A 21,802-nucleotide genomic window follows, 5' to 3' on the forward strand; every position below is an offset into this window, starting at 1 on the left:
TTCCTTAACTTTGGGAAGGGTTTTAAAATTGTATCCTCATGTATCCTTCAAGTTATTGTGCTTAAAATGTCCGTTGGTATATTCTGTGTTAGAAATCGTTCACTTTTCTTGCTTCTATTTGCTGACCCCATACAATTTTTTTTTTTTCATTGGCCTATGTAGTAAAATGAAGAATTCGGCAATATTTGATATATGGAGAGCCTCTACAAAAGAGGATCGCAATCGAAAAATTTGTGTATACATTATGCAAGAATTCGGTCTGGCGGACACAGACAATGTCCCTAGAGTGCTACAAACGTATGTAAGCTCATTAAGTAGTAAAATACTGCAAAGGTGGGATCGAAGTGGGCGTAATATTGAAAAATTTACAAATTCAAATGAGGTATGGTTGAATAAGGAAGCAAAACTACCAGAAAGATTCGTTGAAAATGCTCCTTCAACCAGCTCAATTGGAAAAAAAGGAAGACCTGAAAAATCATTCGAAGAATGCACTTTAAAAGTACAAAAACGTAAGGTCCAAGAATTGGTTAGCTCAAAAACTCCAAGTGAAATCGCACTTGCGGCCGAAATCAGTATAAGGTCAGCTGGTAAAAGGGATGCGGCTAACTTATTAAAAGAACTTTTAAATGGTTCTCCTCAAAGAGCGACGAACATCAAAAAGGCTAGATTAAGTCAAGAAAATAAAAACAAAATAATTACAGCTGAAGAAGCACTTGTACTTATTGTGAACACAAAAATGAGCACATTTCAATATAAAGCCATGCGACAGCAACTAAAAGAGCTTAATTCTAATGTTTATCCACCTTATTACTTAGTGCAAGAAGCAAAAAGAGAGTGTTACCCTGAAGAAGAAGCATTCACTGTCACTGATGTTTCTGCGCAAATTCAATTACAAGCATTACTGGATTTAACAGTGAAGCGGATCATTAAAGCTAAAAATGATCTTGCTGAGCATTTAAAATCCTTTAATGCGCATATTTTATCTCTGCGACTTATATCAAAGTGGGGCTGTGATGGGAGTTCTGCTCAAAGCAGATATAAAATGAATATGAACGATGCAGAATATAGTGACGAAAATCTCTTTTCGGTAACTTTTGTTCCACTTCGGTTGGTTGACGATTTCTCTAAAAAAATATTGTGGCAAAACCCAACGCCAAATTCAACAAGGTATTGCCGATTAATAAAATTTGTTTTTAAAAAAGAAAACACTAATTTAATAAACACTGAGGAGCAGGAAATGAAAGAAAACATTACTAACCTTCAGCCAACAAGCCTACAGATAAATGGTGTCGTAGTCCATTGTAAACATGACCTTCTTTTGACAATGGTAGATGGCAAAGTATGCAGTGCTTTGTCCCAGTATAGTTCTTCTCAAAAATGCTATATTTGTGGAGCCACACCAAAAGAAATGAACAACAGTGCATTAAGACAATCAGATCAGCAAATGTTCAACTTTGGAATTTCACCATTACATACGTGGATTCGGGCTTTTGAGTGCCTTTTGCATATATCTTATAAGTTAGAAATAAGAAAGTGGCTTGCAAGAACAGAAATGGAAAAACAATCGGTGGCAACAAGGAAAAAAATCCTACAGACCCAATTTCGGGAACGAATGGGGCTTTTAATTGATATGCCAAAGCAAATTGCTGGAAACACCAATGATGGCAACACTGCCAGAAAATTTTTTAAAAATCCTGAACTAACAGCAGAAATAACAGGTCTTAATCTTGATTTAATCAATCACTTCCGTGTTTTACTTGAAGTGATATCGTGCGAATGTGAAATTGATGCTGAAAAGTTTGGATTATACGCTAACGAAACAAAGGATATCTATCTTCAAAACTATTCCTGGTATTACATGCCACCTTCTATACATAAAATCCTTATGCACTCGAAGGATATTATTGAGGCTTGCATTTTACCTCTTGGGCAGTTGTCTGAAGAAGCCCAAGAAGCAAGTAATAAAGAATATAGGCGTTTTCGAGAGCATTTTAGTCGAAAATCTTCACGGCAAAACTCAAATCGAGATATAATAAATAGATTTTTACTTTCCTCTGATCCTTACTTATCAAGCCGAAGTATAAAGCTTAGTAAAAAAAGAAGTCCACTAGCTCCAGAATGTATTGCATTGCTAAAAACTGAAGATTCGGAAACATCAAGCTCAGATGGAGAAGATGATTAGTCTTATAAATGTATTTACATAAAATTAAAAAATATTAAATAAACTTTCATACATATCATGTTTTAGAGTTTTTTTTTAATTCTTTTTGTTCATTAGATGCTGTCCTTAAAATAAAAAAGAAGAAGGTTTTTCATATTACTAAGTGTGTCCATCATGGACAGCCACTTTAACCTAACCTAACCTATTACTAGGTTTCAAAACGAATGCAATAAAATTTAAAAAGTCACTTTAATTGTTTAAATAATGACTTTTAAAAACTTAATACGAATGGAGTGCACTAACTTTACCAAGTTTATTATTCGTTCTAAATGTAAAGTTACACTTTTTTTAAGCTCAGGTTAGCAAAATATTTTCCAAATAACATATTATTACATATATAATCGATTTTATAAAAATAAAAAAAATTTGAACGCACAATGAATAAAGTTCCGCTAGATTGGCAAAATTGCACACTGTGCGACGATGACGATGGCTAAGACAGCAGCATTGGTGCGGTGCGGCTTTGGTAGACGTAGCTGTAGCTGGCCTTCTATAACCATCCGAAAAGTTGTGGTTTTTAAGAAGTCAAGCTTTATGGTCACAACAAAAACAAAATAAGTAAGAGAATACTTTTTTTAAAGTTATTTTTTAAAAAAGATATTAACATTTTTATTTGTTTGAACTAAAGTAAGTTAACATATTTTAGTCTTAAAGCTAGGCTTACTATGCTTTGTGTTGAGATATTTTTAAACTATCCACACCTACAATATATCAAACCAAAACAAAAACTCCAATCTAATTTAAATTTAATTATAAAAATGATGAATGATTACTATTTTATTTAAGTTAAGTCTTGCGGTAGGTATATTATGGTTGAGAGGTTCTATTTTGTTGTTTTTGTTGTTTAAGCTTTAGTTCTAGCTTTCATCTTATACAGAAGATTCACAAAAAAAAAGAAAGAAAAGATAAAAAGTGAATTAACATAATTAACTAATTAGTATTTTGTATTAGTAGGTGACTACATATGTTATAAGCTTATAAGCTTTTGTACCTAATGCACGAAAATTATATGCAAAAATATTTTAATTCTTCTGATTTGAGAGATTTTTGTTTTGGTTAATGCTTACGTCATAATCGGTAGCCGTGTTTGAAGACATTTCTTTGTATGCAAAAATATTCATCCGAAGAGTTTTTTACCGGATTACATATTTTCACCTTAGGCAGGTATTTATATATTTTTGTATTAAAATGAACTCATAAATTATAAAATAAAACATTTTAAATAATATTAATAGAAACATTTGTGAATCTTATAGTTAACTATTTGCTAATCGCATTTTATTGGTTATTTGTTTTTGTATAGGTTTTCTTATAATAATAATTTTTGTATGCATATTGATTTTTGGCAATAAATTACTTTTTGAGATGTTTTAAATGACATGCATATTAAATAAATTATATGCAGATTGGTTAAGACAACAGCATTAGATTTATGTAATTTTTAACATGCTTCGTTTGATATTTTTGTTTTTTTTTTGTAAAATTTTGGAATTCCGAGGGAAATTTGAATATGTTTTTTTTTTTTAAATTATTGTATCTGTTTTCAAAATTTCACTTACCTATGTATAGTTCAGAAAAGTAAAGTAAAATTTATCTTAAGAATGTGGTAACTTTTTATGATTAGGACGTTCAGCTATTTGTATTTTGTTTCGTTTATTTTATTTATATTCAAAACTTAAATTTAAATATGTTGATAGGTATATAATTTTTTCTATAGTTGCCGAATTTTACTGTAGATAAAGAATTTCACTGTAGATGAATTGCAAAAGTTGTGTCGCGTAATTAATTTTTACATACGATATTTAGAAACTAAATGGCAAGTTCTGTATTCGTAATAAATTTGGAACTAGAGGTTTTAATCAAACATGACACAACGATGGTAGAGAAGTAAAAAAGTGGGTTCCCTGATTCCCTCTTTCCGTCCGTCTGACTGTCTGTTTTTGCCCCTACAGTCCAAACCATTGAGATAAATCAGTTCAAATTTGGAAATTAAGCTCTTGAGCTGATTCGCTTTAGGCGTTTTTTTTTCCTTAATTTTTTTTTTAAGACTAAAAATACATACAACAATCATCAGTTAAAATTTTCTTAAAAACAAACCAAAATTAAACTTTTTCTTAAATTTTGTTTTCTTTTCTTGGCTTCTTTTAATAAAAAAAAAATTGTATTTTACCAGAAGGCTACAATCCATAGAACCGTAATATTGCTTTTAATTTTTCTCAATAAGTAATCAACTGATGACTGCATGAGCTGTAATACTGTCTTATCAATATTTGATGATCAAAAATGTCATTGTTTTTTTTTTTGGATTTTTAAAAATATATTAAACTTTTGTTTTCAAAACCTCAAAAAAAGATAATTTCGTACGTTACTTAAACGTAAAACATATAATATTAAGCTCGAAACAACTGCACACTAACATTATTTTTGAACTCAAGAAATTAAAGAAATTAACGACTTTTTAAAACAAATTTTAAAAAATTAAGGGTTTTCACATGAAGTTTTGTACATTTTTAAATTTTAAAATACAAGAAATAATTATAGTTTTTTGTTTACAAAGCAAATAAATAGTTTGGTCTCGAAAAAAAACTAAAACATTTCTTGATTTTTAAAATAACTTCAATTTTCTCCCATCATCTTGTCTCACGCACCCCCAGCATTAATTTTAAAATTCTGGAATTTACCGGGCCAAATTCTGGGATTATACATTATTTTTAATATGACATAGCGCATGTGTATGTATTAAAGTTAATACCATGACTTTTATCATTTTGGATTAGCTCTACCCACTTGTCAATCTGAAAATCAAAATGGCAGATCTGTCATCCATCATCATTTTATTCATTTTTACGGACGTCTGAATGAAGTAGTGGTGGATATTTGTTGAGTTTTTTTCCTATTACACATTTTGTATACACACATGCACAATACGTGCGATATAAACGGAACCGTTAAAAAATTAGATTTGCAGCCTTGAAATTCTTCGGGGTATACAAGAACAAAAGTTATAATTTAAAACAAATTGGAACAAAACAAATAAGCAACCTATTTTTAAGGTATTCTTATTCTAATTTTCCAAATCCAAACCTTAAATTTTTCTATTCGTCTTGCTAAGTTGCTATATCCCTTTTATTAAACCATCCATACTTGTCTTAAAGTAACAGTTCTTGAAATTCAATAAAGCAAACGCTCCTGAATGGAACTATTTATTTGAATTCCTAACTTAAGACTCGACCGTTGCATCGAATGCTCTTAAAAGATTAACTGTTGAGTTGTCATATGTATTTAGCAAATTGTTAAAGTTAAAGGAGCCATTTCGTGGTGTTATAACTTTACCAAAATGTTAACAGATAAAAATATGTTAAAATGTTTAAAATTAGCTTGATCAGCTTTTAAGTTTAGTAAATTGCTAAAAATGGACTAAACATCAAAATGCATCATTTAAAATTTTGCTAAAATAATTTTATTATCGTGATGGAAATTTGCTGAATGTTTCATTTATTTTAAATTAAAAAATCATCCATTTTTGCTCATTTTTTCTAACTTTCAAAAAGTTTTTACCAAACTTCAAGACCTTGTCGGCCAAAACATTCATTTGATATAAATTGGTTATCTCACTTTTCTGGATTAGTAAGCAAAGAATAAATGTGAATTTGGTTTCAGTTTCGCTATTTTTACCATAAAGTGAGGCGCAAAAGAAAATAGAATCGCAATAATTGACTACCATAGGCAAGGGATGAGTTCTGGCGAAATTTTAAAAACCACTGGGAACCACAGTATTGTTCGGCACTTGGGTTCTTCTAAAGTTTCCTATATCTTAAAGAGAAGATGACTAGCCAAAAAGAAACTGTCTTCGCGTTGTCCACAGTTGAACGCAGTTCAAGAACGAATACCACTAAAATCATTTCGGAAGAGAAAGATAATGTCCACAGAATTGGATATATTCACCAGCTTCATTTCAATTCGGATTAGAGAGCATCTACATACGAAGAACTTTCGACATTCTACAGATCATAATTAAACACCTCGACTCCAAAAATGTATTGTGGCAAGAGGCAAAAGGCTTTTACTGTGGCACGCGAGAAATAAGCATCAAATAATTATTTTTTTCGAATAAAAAGATTTTTAACGTTGACGCAAATTAAAACAAAGAAAACGATACAATAAATGCCAAATCATCATATCAAACGAAAACTACCATTCTAAGGGTCAAAACTTATTATGACCACCCTTCACATAACTTGGGAACAAATGTAAAAACTTGGGAACAAATGTGAAAACGTTTGACAAGTTATGCTACATAGAAGTAGTAAAGGGTTTGGTAGGGTAAAAATAGTATAGGTTTTAAGGAAGCTTAAGATTGGCTCTTGGGAAGTCTATATATTTTAATATGTACCTTAGTTTATTTTTTGTGGTCAGAATCTTAGAGCTTGCCTCAAAGATTTCTTACAGGAATTTTAAAACTCTTAAGATAGATTTAACGAAAGCAGTGTTAAAAATATCAACCGAAACCGAGCATGCCACTATAGTTTGATGGCCATCACGTTTAAAGGCTTGCATTAAAGTTATAAGGTCAGTCATTCTGCGTAAAACTATTTTCTTAATTGAACTTATAATATAACCAAATTAATAAAACAGCAATGAAAAGAAAATATTATATAATTCTTATCTTATGGTTTTTTGCACTTGTAGCAGAACTTATGGCACGGCTACGTGCATGACATTAAATCGAACAAGAATTAGTCTTCTAAAATGTATTTAACTTCTTATATTATTTATTTTTAAACGTAAATAAATAAATATATCAAAAAATTTCTTCAAGAAATTCTTTTCCTTAGTTTAGGTAATTATGTACCATTAAAAATACAAATTTACTCTCAAATTTTCGTATATACATTGACAAAAACCCGAATTTTACGAAATTTTATTTTTGAAAGTGAAGAAAGAATATAAAACCTAAGTTTGCTGAACTACTTGATGAGTGATACCATTTCTTACAAAAAGGAATAAAGTGTCCTTTCCATTGTTTGAGTGCGACAATACTAATCCAAGGTACTGTTACTAGCTATTTGTACTCAAAACTTTAACACCACAAAATTGAAAATTCCTTATTTCCTAAAGGATTCTACTTTATACTAGCATGGTGCTAAAGCTTATAAACTATTTCATCAATTATTGTCCCCTTAAACATCCGTACGTTTGGCATGCAAGAAACAAAACACGTCACCTTATAACACGCGATTCTTTTTCAAAACACACTTATGTATCATTCTACCTCAAAATAAAAATAAGAATTAATACACATATCTACATATGTATATCTACTTCATAAATGTATCCACTTTAATATTTTAATTTTTCAAAAACAAATAAACATTTTGAATTTTAAATTTTAGAATTGCAACTTTATAAAGCGTATTAATCTGCAATAAAGAAGGTACCCAAGTGCATTTAACAAAATTAGCAAATTATCTTTATTTTGGTATAAGGGGAAAAGAAAACTGAAAAAATATCAATTATCTTCTTTGGCAACCCTAATTTTTGCAATGAAAAGAACAAACAATCGAAGAAAGATAAAAATAATAAATGAATAACAAAAATTAATGATATTAAAAGAAAACAAATTAATTAACCTCCTCAATACAAAAAAAACAACAAAACATTTTTTGAGGTGTCGTTAAAATTTATTGTTGCACGGCGAATTAAAGAGGATCGAATATTGTGAAATAATAATATAAGATCAAATCGTATGATTATAATAAAACAACAATAATTTGATAATTTCTTTTTCAATGAGATGAATGACTAAGACAAATTCAAAAATAAAATATTTCAAATGTACGTCTGCGTTTTGAGAGAAAATACACGAGTTTGCAGTATGTCTCGAAAATGCGCTACCGGATATAATTTGTGAGTGGACAAAATTGGAATTAAATTAAATGTAGAAATTTAGAAAACATTCTTTTCTTTTTCAATATTTCCGTACAAAATTTAAACGATTAAGTAAAATGTTTAAGAACATTTTAGTTACTTATAATGAATAAATAAATTGGCTGGCGCAACAGTCCTTTGCGAACTAGGGCCTAGTGACTAACGCCTCTTAACCATTCCTGTGTGCGAGTTATGTTGTCAGGAATGGAGGGGACTCCGATTTCGAACGGCTAATTTGAGAAAGTACTTTTCGTGAGATGAATTACTTTTAGGAAGTCAATTCCTGGAAAGAGTGCAGTACCAGTGAAAAAAACTTTAGATGGCACAGGCAGGGATCGATCTTTTTTCGATCAGACGAAAGTATCTAAGTGCTTAAGTTGAATTTTGATGACTTCGTGTGTTAAAGAGTGGACGAAACTGGCAAGTGAATGCTCAACTACTTTTTCAATATCAGCAGACGAAAGTATCGAAGTGCTTAAGTTGAATTTTGATAACTTGCTGAAAAAAGTACGATAAGTTTATGAGTGAAGCTGAAGCAACTATTTACAGATCTGCCTACAGTAAAGTTGACAATTTCTTGAACGACAACACCTTCTTCCTAGACAAAAACAGTACACAAAAAATAAGCTTCTTATTTAAAGTAAGAGGTGAACTTATTATTAATTTGAACAACATTCCTCACCAATTTATGCAATCGCGAAAAACGCGAAGATGTATTTCATTTCCTGAGAGTTTGTCCAATACTCAAGGAGTTCCGAAAGCGCTACTTTGAAATTGATATACTCGGTTACGAAGAATTGATCAACATCTTCAATGGAGAACTAAGTTGAGACATTTTGTATGAATAATATCATTGGACGCTCTTCGCTATAGAACACGAATAGTTAAGGACATTTTTTAAGGTTTTAAAGTTTGATTTTTTTCCTATATATAAATTAAAAAAAAAAATGTCAGTCTAGTAGACGGCCTTCGGCCAAACCATTTAAGGGGTTGTGTAATCTTACAATTAAGAATATAATGTTTTGTTCTTTATCTTTTGAAGTCAATAAAACTAAACTAACTAAAACTAGAATATTATTAATTATGTAGCGAATTTGGATAAGACTTTGACAAAAGGTTGTTTGAAATTTTTCACCTTTCGAAATTTACCTTTCTAAAGATCATGTAGTTATTATAACTTCTATGGAAATTTTATAGGATCTTAGATTTTGATTAAACTTTGTTTCTATAGACTTTAAAATTATTCCGACTACGTTAGTTGTTTTCCAGATTTTTTAAAGACAACTTTTATAAAAAAAAGTTTGAAAATTAATACTGAACTTATTTACTCATATCGAAGTTAATCTTATATTAAAACTTCGGAAATTTATGATAAACACGGTATTTGTGATATTGTTGATTTTTTAAGGACTATAAATTAATTAAAGAACAAGCTCATGCGTTCAATTTTTAATATGTATAAAAATTAGTTTGTGTTTCCCTTTAAAGTTTTTCAAACTTCCTCCGTCAGAAAATCTACTTACAACAACTAATAAATATACTTTTACAGTTAATATAAAATAATTTAAAATTTTTCTTTCTTGTTTGTTTTGTTGTATATATTTCAGTATTTTCTTTGATACAAATACAATTTTTTTTATAAAGTAACAACAGAAAAATGTGGGTGTACTGTAGCGTGAATCTTTTGCATGTTTTTTCCCAGTTTTTTTTTTGTTTATCATGTTTTATTTTTCGCTTTCCCACTTTGTTGTTGTTGTTCCTTTTATTTTGTTTATATATTCATACATATACAGTATTTAGATATATATATATATATTTTTATTGCCTGTTTGATTTTAAACAATTTTATTGCTTCACTTTTTGACAGTTTTCAAGGTTCAGCTGTTTGTTTCTTTTATTCATTTCTTCATTTTTATTCGTATATAGATATGGAATAATGGTATAGATATAGACATACCTACATACCAACTTCATTATAACCATAACAATGGAAAGATAGATTCTTTTATGTATGGCATGTTTTGGATATTATGTAGACAAAAATTCTTTTTAAAAAAAGAACATTTCAATCCTCATTAAAATCTGTAGTAATGGTTGGAAATATTTTCATCACACAACATTTTAATTCGCATTTAAAAGTACCTTCGTAATAATATTTTATTTGAAAGCAAGCCAAAAAAGAAAAACTGTCAAAACTTTGGAATTTCTCAAGGAACACAAATTTTACCAAGACATGGGATAGTTCTTTGCAGACGAAAGTATCTACTTTATTTAAGCTGTAAGTTATGCAGGCCTGGATTCAATTAAATTAATTGAAAAGGAAAACAATTATGAGAAAATCAAATTAAAATGTGCTTTATTGAAATCCCTTGACTTAAAATAATTGAAAGCACACTTCATAAATAATGGACTTGGTAACACTATTTTAAACACTTTTTGTTTTTGATGCCTGCTCTTTAAGTTACATTTTTTAAAGAACAAAACTAGAGGATTACCACTTTGGTAGTTGTCGCATGTGCTTCATTTAATCTATTGGGAGTACTTGGCAACCCTAAAGAAAAGCAAACAGATCACAATGATCGTTTTTTTTTGTATATTGGTCAAGTTTGGATTAAACTCTAAATACATCACAGTTCGAAAAGTTTATTTGTCTCTTCTTTTCCAGTGTCAGAGGGCTACGACCCCCCTTACCCTCCCCTATGGTTCCGCATTTGTCATTTTCTCGGTTTTTAGTAGCAGCATCATCATCATCACCTTTGAATGTTCAGCTGGTATAGAAGTTATCAAATTCTTTTTTTTTTGGGTTGCCCACAGGATTTGTTCGCCGTTTTCACCCATCATTATCGTTGTGAGTGCCTTCTTTTGCGTTATTTACCCCCTGTACGTCCCTGTTTCTTTTTACGTGAATATCAAAAGGAATTCAGTTTCTTCATCTTTTCCGTTTTGCGCGTAAGAAAGATTCCTACAAAAAAAATTAATAATACAAGAAAAATAAAAACTAAAACTTTAATCTCAAACGAAAGGAACTCCAAAAGACCCATACAACTCTTTAGGTTGTTAAGAAGGACAGATACGAATTACAACAACAAAATCAACATTGATGATGGTGGCGGTTGCATTGCGCATCTGCGGCGGCGGCCGGCGCAGCGTTCGTCGGTCCGCGTCGGTGGCCAAAAAATAGTAGATGGCGCAGAGGTCTTTCTTAAGTATTAAGTCTTCTGCAACAACAACAACGATAACAACAAAAGACGACCAACAACGACCACCATCATCCAAAGGAATGAAGTGGGAAAATTTGAATGAATTATTGGCGGAAATCGTGTGCGTATGAAATTTTTAATTTATATGCGAACTTCTCGAACTGATGCGTGTAGGTAACCTCTCTACACACAATCGAATGGCACATCATAAAGATTCGCAGTAATTTTGAAAATAAAATAAAAAAATAAAAAAAGGGAATTCTCCTTTTTGGATTTATTTCGAAGTTTTTAATTTTTGATTTCTTTTTGTAAGTTTGTTCTCATTTTTTCATTACAGAAAAGAAAAGTGGCAACACTATTTGCGGCGAATTGAATTCATAGTAGGTTATTATTTGAATGTTTCGTATTGGATTCTTTTTCAGTCTACCTATGACCTGATTCTAATGGGTATAAAGGTTCGTATTCATAAGATTGATATTCTTATGATTTATTCCTATTGATGATCAGTGATTATAGGTATAGTAGTACGAAATACCGCCATGTAACACTACCATGTAGAATAAGGTTTAAAACAGGTCTTTTTCCAGGTAAGAGGTTCTTATGGGAATTCTCATTTGACTCATATTCGAATCAGATGGAGTTTACCTGTAAGGTAAGAACTTTTTCTGATAAGACAGATAATTGGGAATAAATTTAAAAGGTGCTATAATTTTTTTCTTCAGATTCAAATTGGGTACAAATGCTTATGGGTTTTTTCTCAATATTTTATCAAACGTTATAAGTTTTGTTCTGAATTAGTTTATTTTAAATACAGATTTAAGTAATTTTTAAATCTTATCTAGTAAGATGTCAAAAATGTACTTAAAGTATTAATTTTCTATCATCGTAGATAATATTTTTTGTATCATTCATGGCCCAGGGATCATTACTGTTGCATTAATCCAAAACTTATTAATTTATGACTATATAACTTCTTGATTTCAATCAATTCATCATTCTCAAAGTCAATTAAATAATGTTAATACATTAAACTTGATTAATTTATCATTTGATGTTATAAATCAATCAACACAATAAATTCAAATCATTAATCCCCGCAGTAGGATTAATTCAACAAAACAAAACAACTTAAGCGCTATAAAAAATTCCATTCAAACACAAAAAATAATAAATTAATTTATTATATCTACGTATAGAGCTTTTGCATTGAATACCATCAAACCTATACTAATTTAAACAAAAACAAAAACCACTAGACCATACTAATTTTAATCGGTTTTCTTTTCAATAAGTTATTACCTATATCAACTTTATACCAACCTAAATTTGTCTCCATTTTGTGGTTTTTGTAAAACATTTTTATTTGGTTTCTAGCATTTTATTTCTCTTATTTAATTTTCCAAACACAAAAATGTGTCTACTATTATCATCATCATGAAAGTCTTAAACATCAGCATCAACAAAAATAAAAACAACAACACCAAACCCCAAAAATTATAAAATCACATATCAAAGTCATTGAATAATTTATGTCTTTGCTATAATTAATTTGAAATAATTTTGTTTAAACGAAATATTTCTTTCCCTTTTTTCTCGTAAATTTCAAAATTTTCCTCGAAGAAAAAAAAACATTTTTTCTCAAAATCACAACAATTTGTTGTTGTTAAGTTGAATCGAATTTACTTGACCATCAGTTCATAATAAAATGAAGATAACTGATAACAAATATCATAAATTCAATCGAACAGAATATCTAAATCAAAATATATGAATACATATATTTTATTATATGACGCATAAAACACTAAGACTGAATTATTATTTTTACACATAAAATATAGTCAAAAATAAATCTGTTTTATGGGAATTCAAAGATTTAACTATAGTTTTCAATACAATTTTGAGATATTAGTAATCGAAATTATTTTGAATTTGTTCAAGATATTTAGATAATTTTATGGCTTGACAATTTTTTCTGGGGCAGTTTTAGAATTGTGTATTCAAAAATGTTGGTCTACTGAGATGAAATTATTTAAGTGTCTGATGAGTGTCGTTTAAATTTGCTTCTATAATATTTATAATATTTTCATGAATCTTTTTGAAAAATACGACGTATTTTATTGTTTTTAAAATCGTAAGTATACCTTTTTATTAGTTTTATCTGAAAACATTAGTGAAATAAATTAAACTCAAAACATTTAAAAAAAAACTCTTAGAGTCACGGTTCTTTAAAAAAAATCTCATAAAACACGCTTTCTGGATTTTCTTGTTTGCAGTTGAAATTTTTTTTTTTCGTATAAGCTTGTTTAATTTTGAAAATGTAAAAATTCACAACAAAATATTAAAAACGTTTGCTCAATCAGTCGCATTTTTGCAAGAAAATGTTCATGTTCGCGTAATTCCTCAATTTTGTGGCGGCTATTAACTAATAAATGAACTTAAATAAAAACAATTTACAAGTCTTTGACAAGTTTGAAGCCAATAAGTTGTGGGCTTAGAATGGATTTTCAGATGTTTAGCTATTTGTATTGAAATTTGTATAGACTAGTTTAGTTTTGAAAAGCACACTATTTATTTATACATGAAAAAAGATTGCAATTTTGACACCCAACCATTTTCTAAAACAACGCACTGAAAAGGTTAAAATTCATAACAAAATATTGAAAAATGGTGGTTATAATTTTTGCAGTCGAAATTTTGCATGAAAAATTTCATGTTCGTGTTATTTTCTCAATTTTATGGCTGTCATTACTAAAATATTGAATTTTAATAAAAATAATGAAAGGCTTTGACAAAAGCTGATAATAATTGTTGACTTGTATGAACATTTACCGATTACAATTATTTTTTCTGGACTCGAGATTCAATTTAAAAAAAAAAAAAACAATTTACAAGTTTTTGACGAGTTAGAAGCCAATAAGTTGTGGGCTTAGAATGGATTTTCAGCTGCTTATTTCTTTTAAAGTTTGTTTAGACTAGTTTAGTTTTGAAAAGCACACTATTTGTGCAGCTGTCAGTTATGTATACATGAAAAAAATTTCAATTTTGACACCCAACCATTTTTTCAAACAACGCACTGAAAATGTTAAAATTCACAACAAAATATTGAAAAATGGTGGTTATAATTTTTGCAGTCGAAATTTTGCATGAAAAATTTCGTGTCCGAGTTATGTTTGTAATTTTATAGCAGCCATTAATTAAATTTAATGAATTTTAATAAAAATAATGTACAAGTCTTTGACAAGTTTGGAGCTTATATGTTTTGACTTGCTTGAGTATTTACCGATTAAAATTCAAGATTCAATTTGAGCATTGAAACAAATACAAAAAGTAACATTTTTCGATTTTAAATACATTCTTAAAATATCCGTATCAAATGTTTAAAAAACGTTATTTTGTCTATAATAGTACATATTATATATTCTGGAATAGAGTTCAAAAATGTTGTTTTTTTAACTTCGATTTTTTAAAGACATTTAGAAGAATAAATTCAGCTATAAAAGTTTATTTTTTATGAACTAATTACTTCTTAAATACGTTATGAAATTTTGTCATTTTAATTAAAAAGATTTTCTTAATAATTTGTCATTTTATTTACACAAAAAGGTAAATTTATTTATTTTGTAGTTTTAAAAATTGAAAAACTTAAAATTTTTGTATTGTTATTATACATATTTGTATATACATAAATTAAAAACTTTTAAAATTTAATCAAACCAGAGTATTAATTATTATGACTTCCAATTTATTTATTTTCTAAACAATCTCAAATTATTATCAAAACGGCGCACTACAGCGCTAATTGTATCTCAGGCTAGGTTCCCTTGAGATTGCCATTTCTACCAATCTCAAATTAATAAATAAAGCTCTAAAATTACAATACTGTAAATGTATTAATTTCTATTAAAATCAAGGATCGAATGATTAATATTTACAATTTCTTGATAACACATTTAGGTGATCTGTGATTATAATTCATATAGGTATAAGAGTAGTACCCGTGGCATACCCGTAGGGCGTTGGACTGTCTTGGGTTGGAAAAATCTTGGGTTCGATCCTTACCTTGTAATCAAAAATTGCTTTCTCGAATTATCCGTTCGGATTCGGCATATAAACTGTAGGTCCTCTCCATTCCTGCAATTACTCGCACACAGGAATGGTTGAAAGTTGTAAGTCACTGGCCCTGGTTCTCTACGGACTGTTGCGCCACCTTATTTATTTGTTTTTATAAGAGTTTAAAAATAGTGGTTTTAAAAGCAATTACAAATTTTTGGAAGAAGACTTTAGAAAGTAAATCGATATCGCTTGTCATTTGCAATTATGTTATGGAAAATTTAACTTTCAGACGTCACTCGTATTTCATTTTTTTACTTATCTCAAAATAAATGCCAAATTAAAGATTTTTTACAAAATAAAGTCATGAGTTGAAAAATGACTGGTAATCAAAGCAAATTACATGTTTTTGATTTAAATAAAAAAAACATAAAATTTTATCATATTGAATCTTCAAAACTTATTTCATTTTATGTTTTTACTAAAATTGATATTGAAATTATTTTAAAACTTTGAAAAACCGGCATACATTAGAGGGTGTGTGAAAAATTAAGAGATCTGCTAACTATTCTTAAAGTTTTTGTAATATTTTGTAATGATCTTAAGATAAATACTTAACATTATTTTGTTTGTCTTATCTTTCTCCTTTGTTTGGCGTTTTGTAACTGTTATTTTATTTTCATTAAGGTTTTTGGCATTACATTCCCTAGATTTAATTTTTAAAAAATCTCAACAAAATTCATACAAAATAATACTATCAACAAGAAAAAACCATAATATTGCATCTGAAGGGGCACATGAATGCGAGATTACAGATTTCGCCCCCCAACTGTGATATACCAATTATGTTCTGGTATTTGTATCTAATTTGTAACAATACCTACTCGAATAGAAAGACAATATGATAAATAAAAATACATACCTACATAATAGAGGGGCACATCATAAATAGAGGGATGAGGGATTGGCTTGAATATTTCCAGAACTTATCAATGTGAATGTATATACGATATTATGTATATATAAAAGTATCTATAAGATACATCTAATACCTATCCTCCTTCCTTGTGTACTTATCGTGTATGTATGTATATATTTCGTTCGTATTTTGTGATAAAACTGTGACTAAGTGCAGATGTTTTATGTCACCATAACCATTGTCTTAAGAGAAAGAGTATAGATATAATAATATATAACTATATTTGGGTTGACTTTGTATAATTCATCTTTCTTTCATTTTTGTTTTGTTAAGAATTTTCTTGTCCTTTTGAAAATAATTGTCAATGAAATCAATTGGTTGAGGAACCCTTTTTTAAGAAGTTTTTTTGTTTTATAATTTCCTTTATGTCATATATGTAGGTACCTACTTGTTGTTAAGAAATTTTATAGAGGTATGATATTTTTTCCCGGCGGGAAAACAACATTTCTTATAGATATTATACAATAAGTCAATTCTATATTACAAACAAATGATTTATGACTCTAAAATTTTATAATCAATAAGAAAAGCAGTGAAAAGGGAAAGGATTGTAGTCATAAAGGTGTTTCAAAATAATTAGTATTTTATTGTTGGTAAATTAAGACAAAAGATTTGATATTGGCACCTGCTTTGGCAAAGAAATAGACCTTGAAAATTGTTCATAGTGTACATAAGTATATCTACGTTATGTGTTTGTTTAAAATTAGTGGGTAAACAATTCTTACATTATTTTTAATAATAACAGTAAAATAGAAATACAAAATACGAAAGACTGATAAACGGGATACTCAAAAATATAAGTTTCAAAATGAAAATTATTGCCATTTTTGTGTTATGTTGCAAACTTAAAATGTTCGCACTTAAAAACTAAAAATATTTTGTATTTGAAAATTTTAGATTTGCATTTTAGTTAAGTATTTTTTTCTAACAATTGTAATTTTCATTAAGTTATAGTATCCTTAAAAAAAATCGGTTTAATTTTTTAAACAACAAAATTGCTGATTTTACAATTGGTATTTTTGAAATTAATTTTAAAATATTTACAATTTAATTGTTAAATCTCGAGGAAAGACAATGTATACAATTTTCAAATAAATTATATTGAATTTTCTCTGAAAAACTTAGCGCTAAGTAGCCGCTTTCTTGGTTGCTCAATGTATTTGAAGAATGGCTCATTTAGAATCCAAGTTTTGAAACTGGCGAAATATGGTTTACCCATTTCGTGTGTTGCCCTAACGTTACGTTTGTCAGATTATCGAAACACTATTCAAGATATATTTTTTGTAATTATGAGTTTCAACAGAACAAAATTTTGATTCGAATCAAAAATGAGACTTCGAATAGCCTCAAAGAAGTCAAGCATTTTTTTGTTTTGAAAAAAGTGAAATTTCGAACTTCCTTGTAGGCGGATAAATTTTTATTAACCGTCGAAAAATATTTGTATGTAGTTTTTTATTTGAATGAAAATAATTGTATATCTTTTTAACTTTGATATTTTAAAATTAATTAATTCTCTAAATATACAAGAATGTACTAAAGGCGACGTTTTTCACATATTTTTAGTAATTGTTAAAAACTAATTTTTAGTACCATTTTTGAATAATTATGTTTATTATAAATTTTCACTCGAATTTTTTTGAAACCAAACATTTTAAAATAATTGTTTAAACCAACAATTAAGTTTTCTTAGGGTGAATTCACACACATAAGTTTTTTTATTTTAATAAGTTCTTAAAAATTCTACTTCACTCTCAGGTATAAAACCTACAAGTAATTTTTGATGATATCAAGATAAATTACTTAAAAGGATTTTCAGATATGTTGTTTTCTTTTAAATACTTAAACTTGTCTTAAAAAAATCGAAATGGAATTGTTTTTATTTGATGACTTTTCTTAGACGTTTGATTTGCCAAAAAGAAAATAAGTCTTTTTTCCACTTTTTTAAAAATGTATGACAATATAAGTAAAGCTTCTTCTAACTTACGGCGGTATTTTTTTTACTGCATAATTGACTTTTTTGAATCAATTTCTCATAATGTCTAGACTTAGGTACCTAACATCAACATCATGCTTTAGAACAATTATAAAATTCCATTTAAATTAAATGAATTATTCTATTCAATTTTTGTTTTTAGTCTCTTTAAATTTAAAGTTTTACTAAAGTTATGGGGTTTTAATTAAGTTTAAGAAAAATTAAGTTTTCATTGCTTTATCTTATGGGATTCGAACATAATTTCTAATTGGAAATAAATGCAGTATATCTTCATTTTTTTTTAATTTTGAGCATTTAATACAAAATATAAGTTTAATATTTTGTCGTTCAAACTTGAACCACCTTAAAATGTATTATACCTATTGCATTATTTACGACTTTGGTAAAGCTGCTTTTCAAAAGATTTTAATTTTAAAACTCCTATAAACCTGCCTAGGTATGTTCCTACATTTATTTCATTTAAAATAACAAAGCAGTTAAGAATACCTAGGAATTTTTAAAATTCTTAACAAGGCGTCTTAACCTGAAATATCAAGGCCCCTTTAAAGCAGGTATAGTAAAAAGGTTTACATAGGTACTCTTGCACACTTAATAACAAGTTTCATCTGTAGAAAATCACAGATATTAACCATTAAGGAAGCTTCGATCTTGGAATGATATAAACTACACCTTGCACAATAAATCCACAATCAGTTTAAAATAGCTCCATCATGGACCAAGGCAGAAGATGAAACAAAAAAAAAATCATATAAGAAGCCTGAAGACGACTCATGAAACGTAGGTAATTGATTTAACCACAAAGCCCATCAAAATCGCAACTTCAACTCGATGATTTGATTCAGCATGAAGCATGTAAGAAGTTTGCATATTTCCTATAACCTGAATTACGCTCGAAGCACAAAATAATTTGATTGATCTTGGACTCTTTTTTTTCTTTGACCATCTTTCTTTTTATTTTGATTCCCTACCTAAGTCGACTGTTTGACATTAAAAAAAATTATTTTATGTAGATATGTAGACTCACCTGCTATAGCCATCCATGGGTAAAATGTGTGATTGCTAGCTTGATGTAAACTACTTGCTGCAGTTTGTGCAGCAGCAGCTCCCGAAATTGTACAATTCGCATTCCATGCACTACCCGCTGCAACAGCACTTGCTGCTGACCCGCCACCACGATGGCTAACCGGACTACCACCAGACGTATCTAAATAGCCGCCAACTCTTGAATCTGGTGTACACGCCGATGGTCGCACTGGTATCGAGCTATTTTGTCCTGCTCCACTGCCTGCACCACTGCCATTGCCGGCGGATCCACTGCCACCGCCACCTCCGCCACCACCCGCACCACCTCCACCGCCATTCGCACTTGTATTCCATATATCCTTATAGCCATTTGTATCGCCAATCGAATTAACACCTTTAAGGCAGTCTTGTTTGTAGGCTCCGTCATAGATTTTATTGCAGGCTGCCGTTATACTGGCATCGTAGGGTGAATCTTGGGTGGAACGTTGCAGATGATGATTGGCATATGGTGACATACCCAATGATAATGGAAAGCCTCTGTATGCGGCTGCTGCCGCTGTTGCTGTTTGATCGTGATGGGCCGCTGAGCCCATACCCATGCCCGTCGCCTGATGCGGGTGGCCATAAAAGCCAGATTGCTCAAAATATGAATTCATACTGCTTGTGGTAAGAATTTTGGCGGCTTTTTTAAAAAACACTTAATGGGGTTGAAAAATTTTTAATGAATTTAATTTTTTTAAGAAAAAGAAACTTTAATTCTTTTTCACACTTGTTTTTGTGTTAATAAGGTTTTTTTTTTGTTTTATTTGGTTTTTGATCGCGAGGAGTTTAAAGTTTAAGCCGAGACACAAACCAATTCACCACACTATTTGTTTTCGTTTTTATTCTTATGGTCACTTTTGGAAGGATATTTTTTTCTTTATTGGCAGCAGAGAACAAACTGTTTTGTTTTTATTTTTTTTAATTTATTTTATTTAATATTATTTTAATAAAATCATATTGCACTTGATTTTCATATATTTTTTCATTGAGTAAAATATTTTATTTAAAATTTTTCAAAAAAAAATGTTGAAAATATTTTGCACTTCACATAAACTTTAAATGCTTTTATTTTTGTTGCATTTGTTCACATAACCGTCAGCTACAGGTTTAAAAACTCTTTCTTCTATGTTCGCACTTCACTGTTAATTTTAAATAATTCTTATTTATTTAAATTCATTGTTTTAAAAATAAAATAAGTATTCAAAAAAATCACTATTATTTTTTGTAAATTTTACAAACAAAAATTATTAAACAAATTAAATTATCTCAAAATATTCACCGTTAATTTATGTATCTTTATTAAATTTGTATACCTATAAAGATAGATAGATATATTTTTTTCAAATAATAACAATAATAATTGCGGTTAGCGGTTCTTATTGTTGTTGCTTTTGTTTGATGTTAATTTATATATATTATTGTTATATTAATTTTTATTTTTATATTTATTTTTATTTGGTTTTGGCAATGAAAATGAGAGCCACAATAATAATGATGATGACGATTGTATACGACGTTGATGATGATGATAATAGGCAATAATAGTAATAACAATAATAATAATCTATAAAAAGAGCGCGCGCCTGATCTTAACCGTTGCCATCGAACGAATGTGATTTGGTTTCTCGCAATAATACGATTTTGGTCTGGTTAAAGATACAAAAGCGACCAGCAGCGCGACACACAGCAAAAATACGGCTACGGCTACGGCGACGAAGATGACGATGACGACCTAAAACTGTGCGATAAACTGAATACTGAAAAACTCGATTTCGTTTCGATTCTATGGTTGGCTTGTCTGTCAGTCCGGCCCGGTTCGGTTCGGTCTCGGTCTCGTACTTGTGCGTTGTTTGTGCCAGTAGGTACTAAAGTTTTAAACTCTCAGATACAATATACACGTTCTAATAGGTGAAGGCGACGAGCGACGAGTCAGAGTGGTTGTATCTCGTAATTTCGTTTGTTCGTATCTCTATCCACCAGATACCGTACTCGTTTTCGAGAGCTGAGCTGTGATGTGGTGGTGGTGGTGGTAGGTAGTTCTGGTGTTGGTAGAGAATTCGTTCGGATGAACTTTGATGTTGTGTTGTGTTGTGCCTAAGTTGCATTCTACTGCTTGCTGCTGATAGGAAACATTCAATTCTCATAAGGAATGAACTTTTGGTGTTCATTTTTATTCCAACTCGGTGCTGTTTGTAGGGAAAATCCTTTTCTCTTTCGCTCTCAAGTGTTTTCTGGTGAAATTTGTGGGGCGAATGGAGTGAATCTATCACTTTTTTTCATCTTTTTGGTGGTTTGATAGAGCGCAGATACATTTTCTGATACCAATACCATCACAATTGAAATTCGAAAGATGAATTTGCTTA

At 29.5% G+C, this 21,802-nt stretch overlaps 1 protein-coding gene across 3 annotated transcripts in view; it reads right to left on the reverse strand.

The window, feature by feature from the left end:
- Positions 1-20,762, reverse strand: part of LOC129940048 (homeotic protein ultrabithorax-like) — a 215,830-nt gene extending 195,068 nt beyond the window's left edge. For 2 of the 3 annotated variants that reach the window (XM_056048273.1, XM_056048271.1), the window contains exon 1: positions 19,399-20,762. In XM_056048273.1, the coding sequence (XP_055904248.1) occupies positions 19,399-20,053 (655 nt within the window). In that variant the 5' untranslated portion in view covers positions 20,054-20,762. The remainder of the gene's footprint in view (positions 1-19,398) is intronic. The other variant, XM_056048272.1, reaches the window with a different exon arrangement.
- Positions 20,763-21,802: the final 1,040 nt, after the last annotated feature.

This window comes from Eupeodes corollae, chromosome 1 (genome assembly GCF_945859685.1).
Source record: "Eupeodes corollae chromosome 1, idEupCoro1.1, whole genome shotgun sequence".
NCBI classification, from domain to species: Eukaryota; Metazoa; Arthropoda; class Insecta; order Diptera; family Syrphidae; genus Eupeodes; species Eupeodes corollae.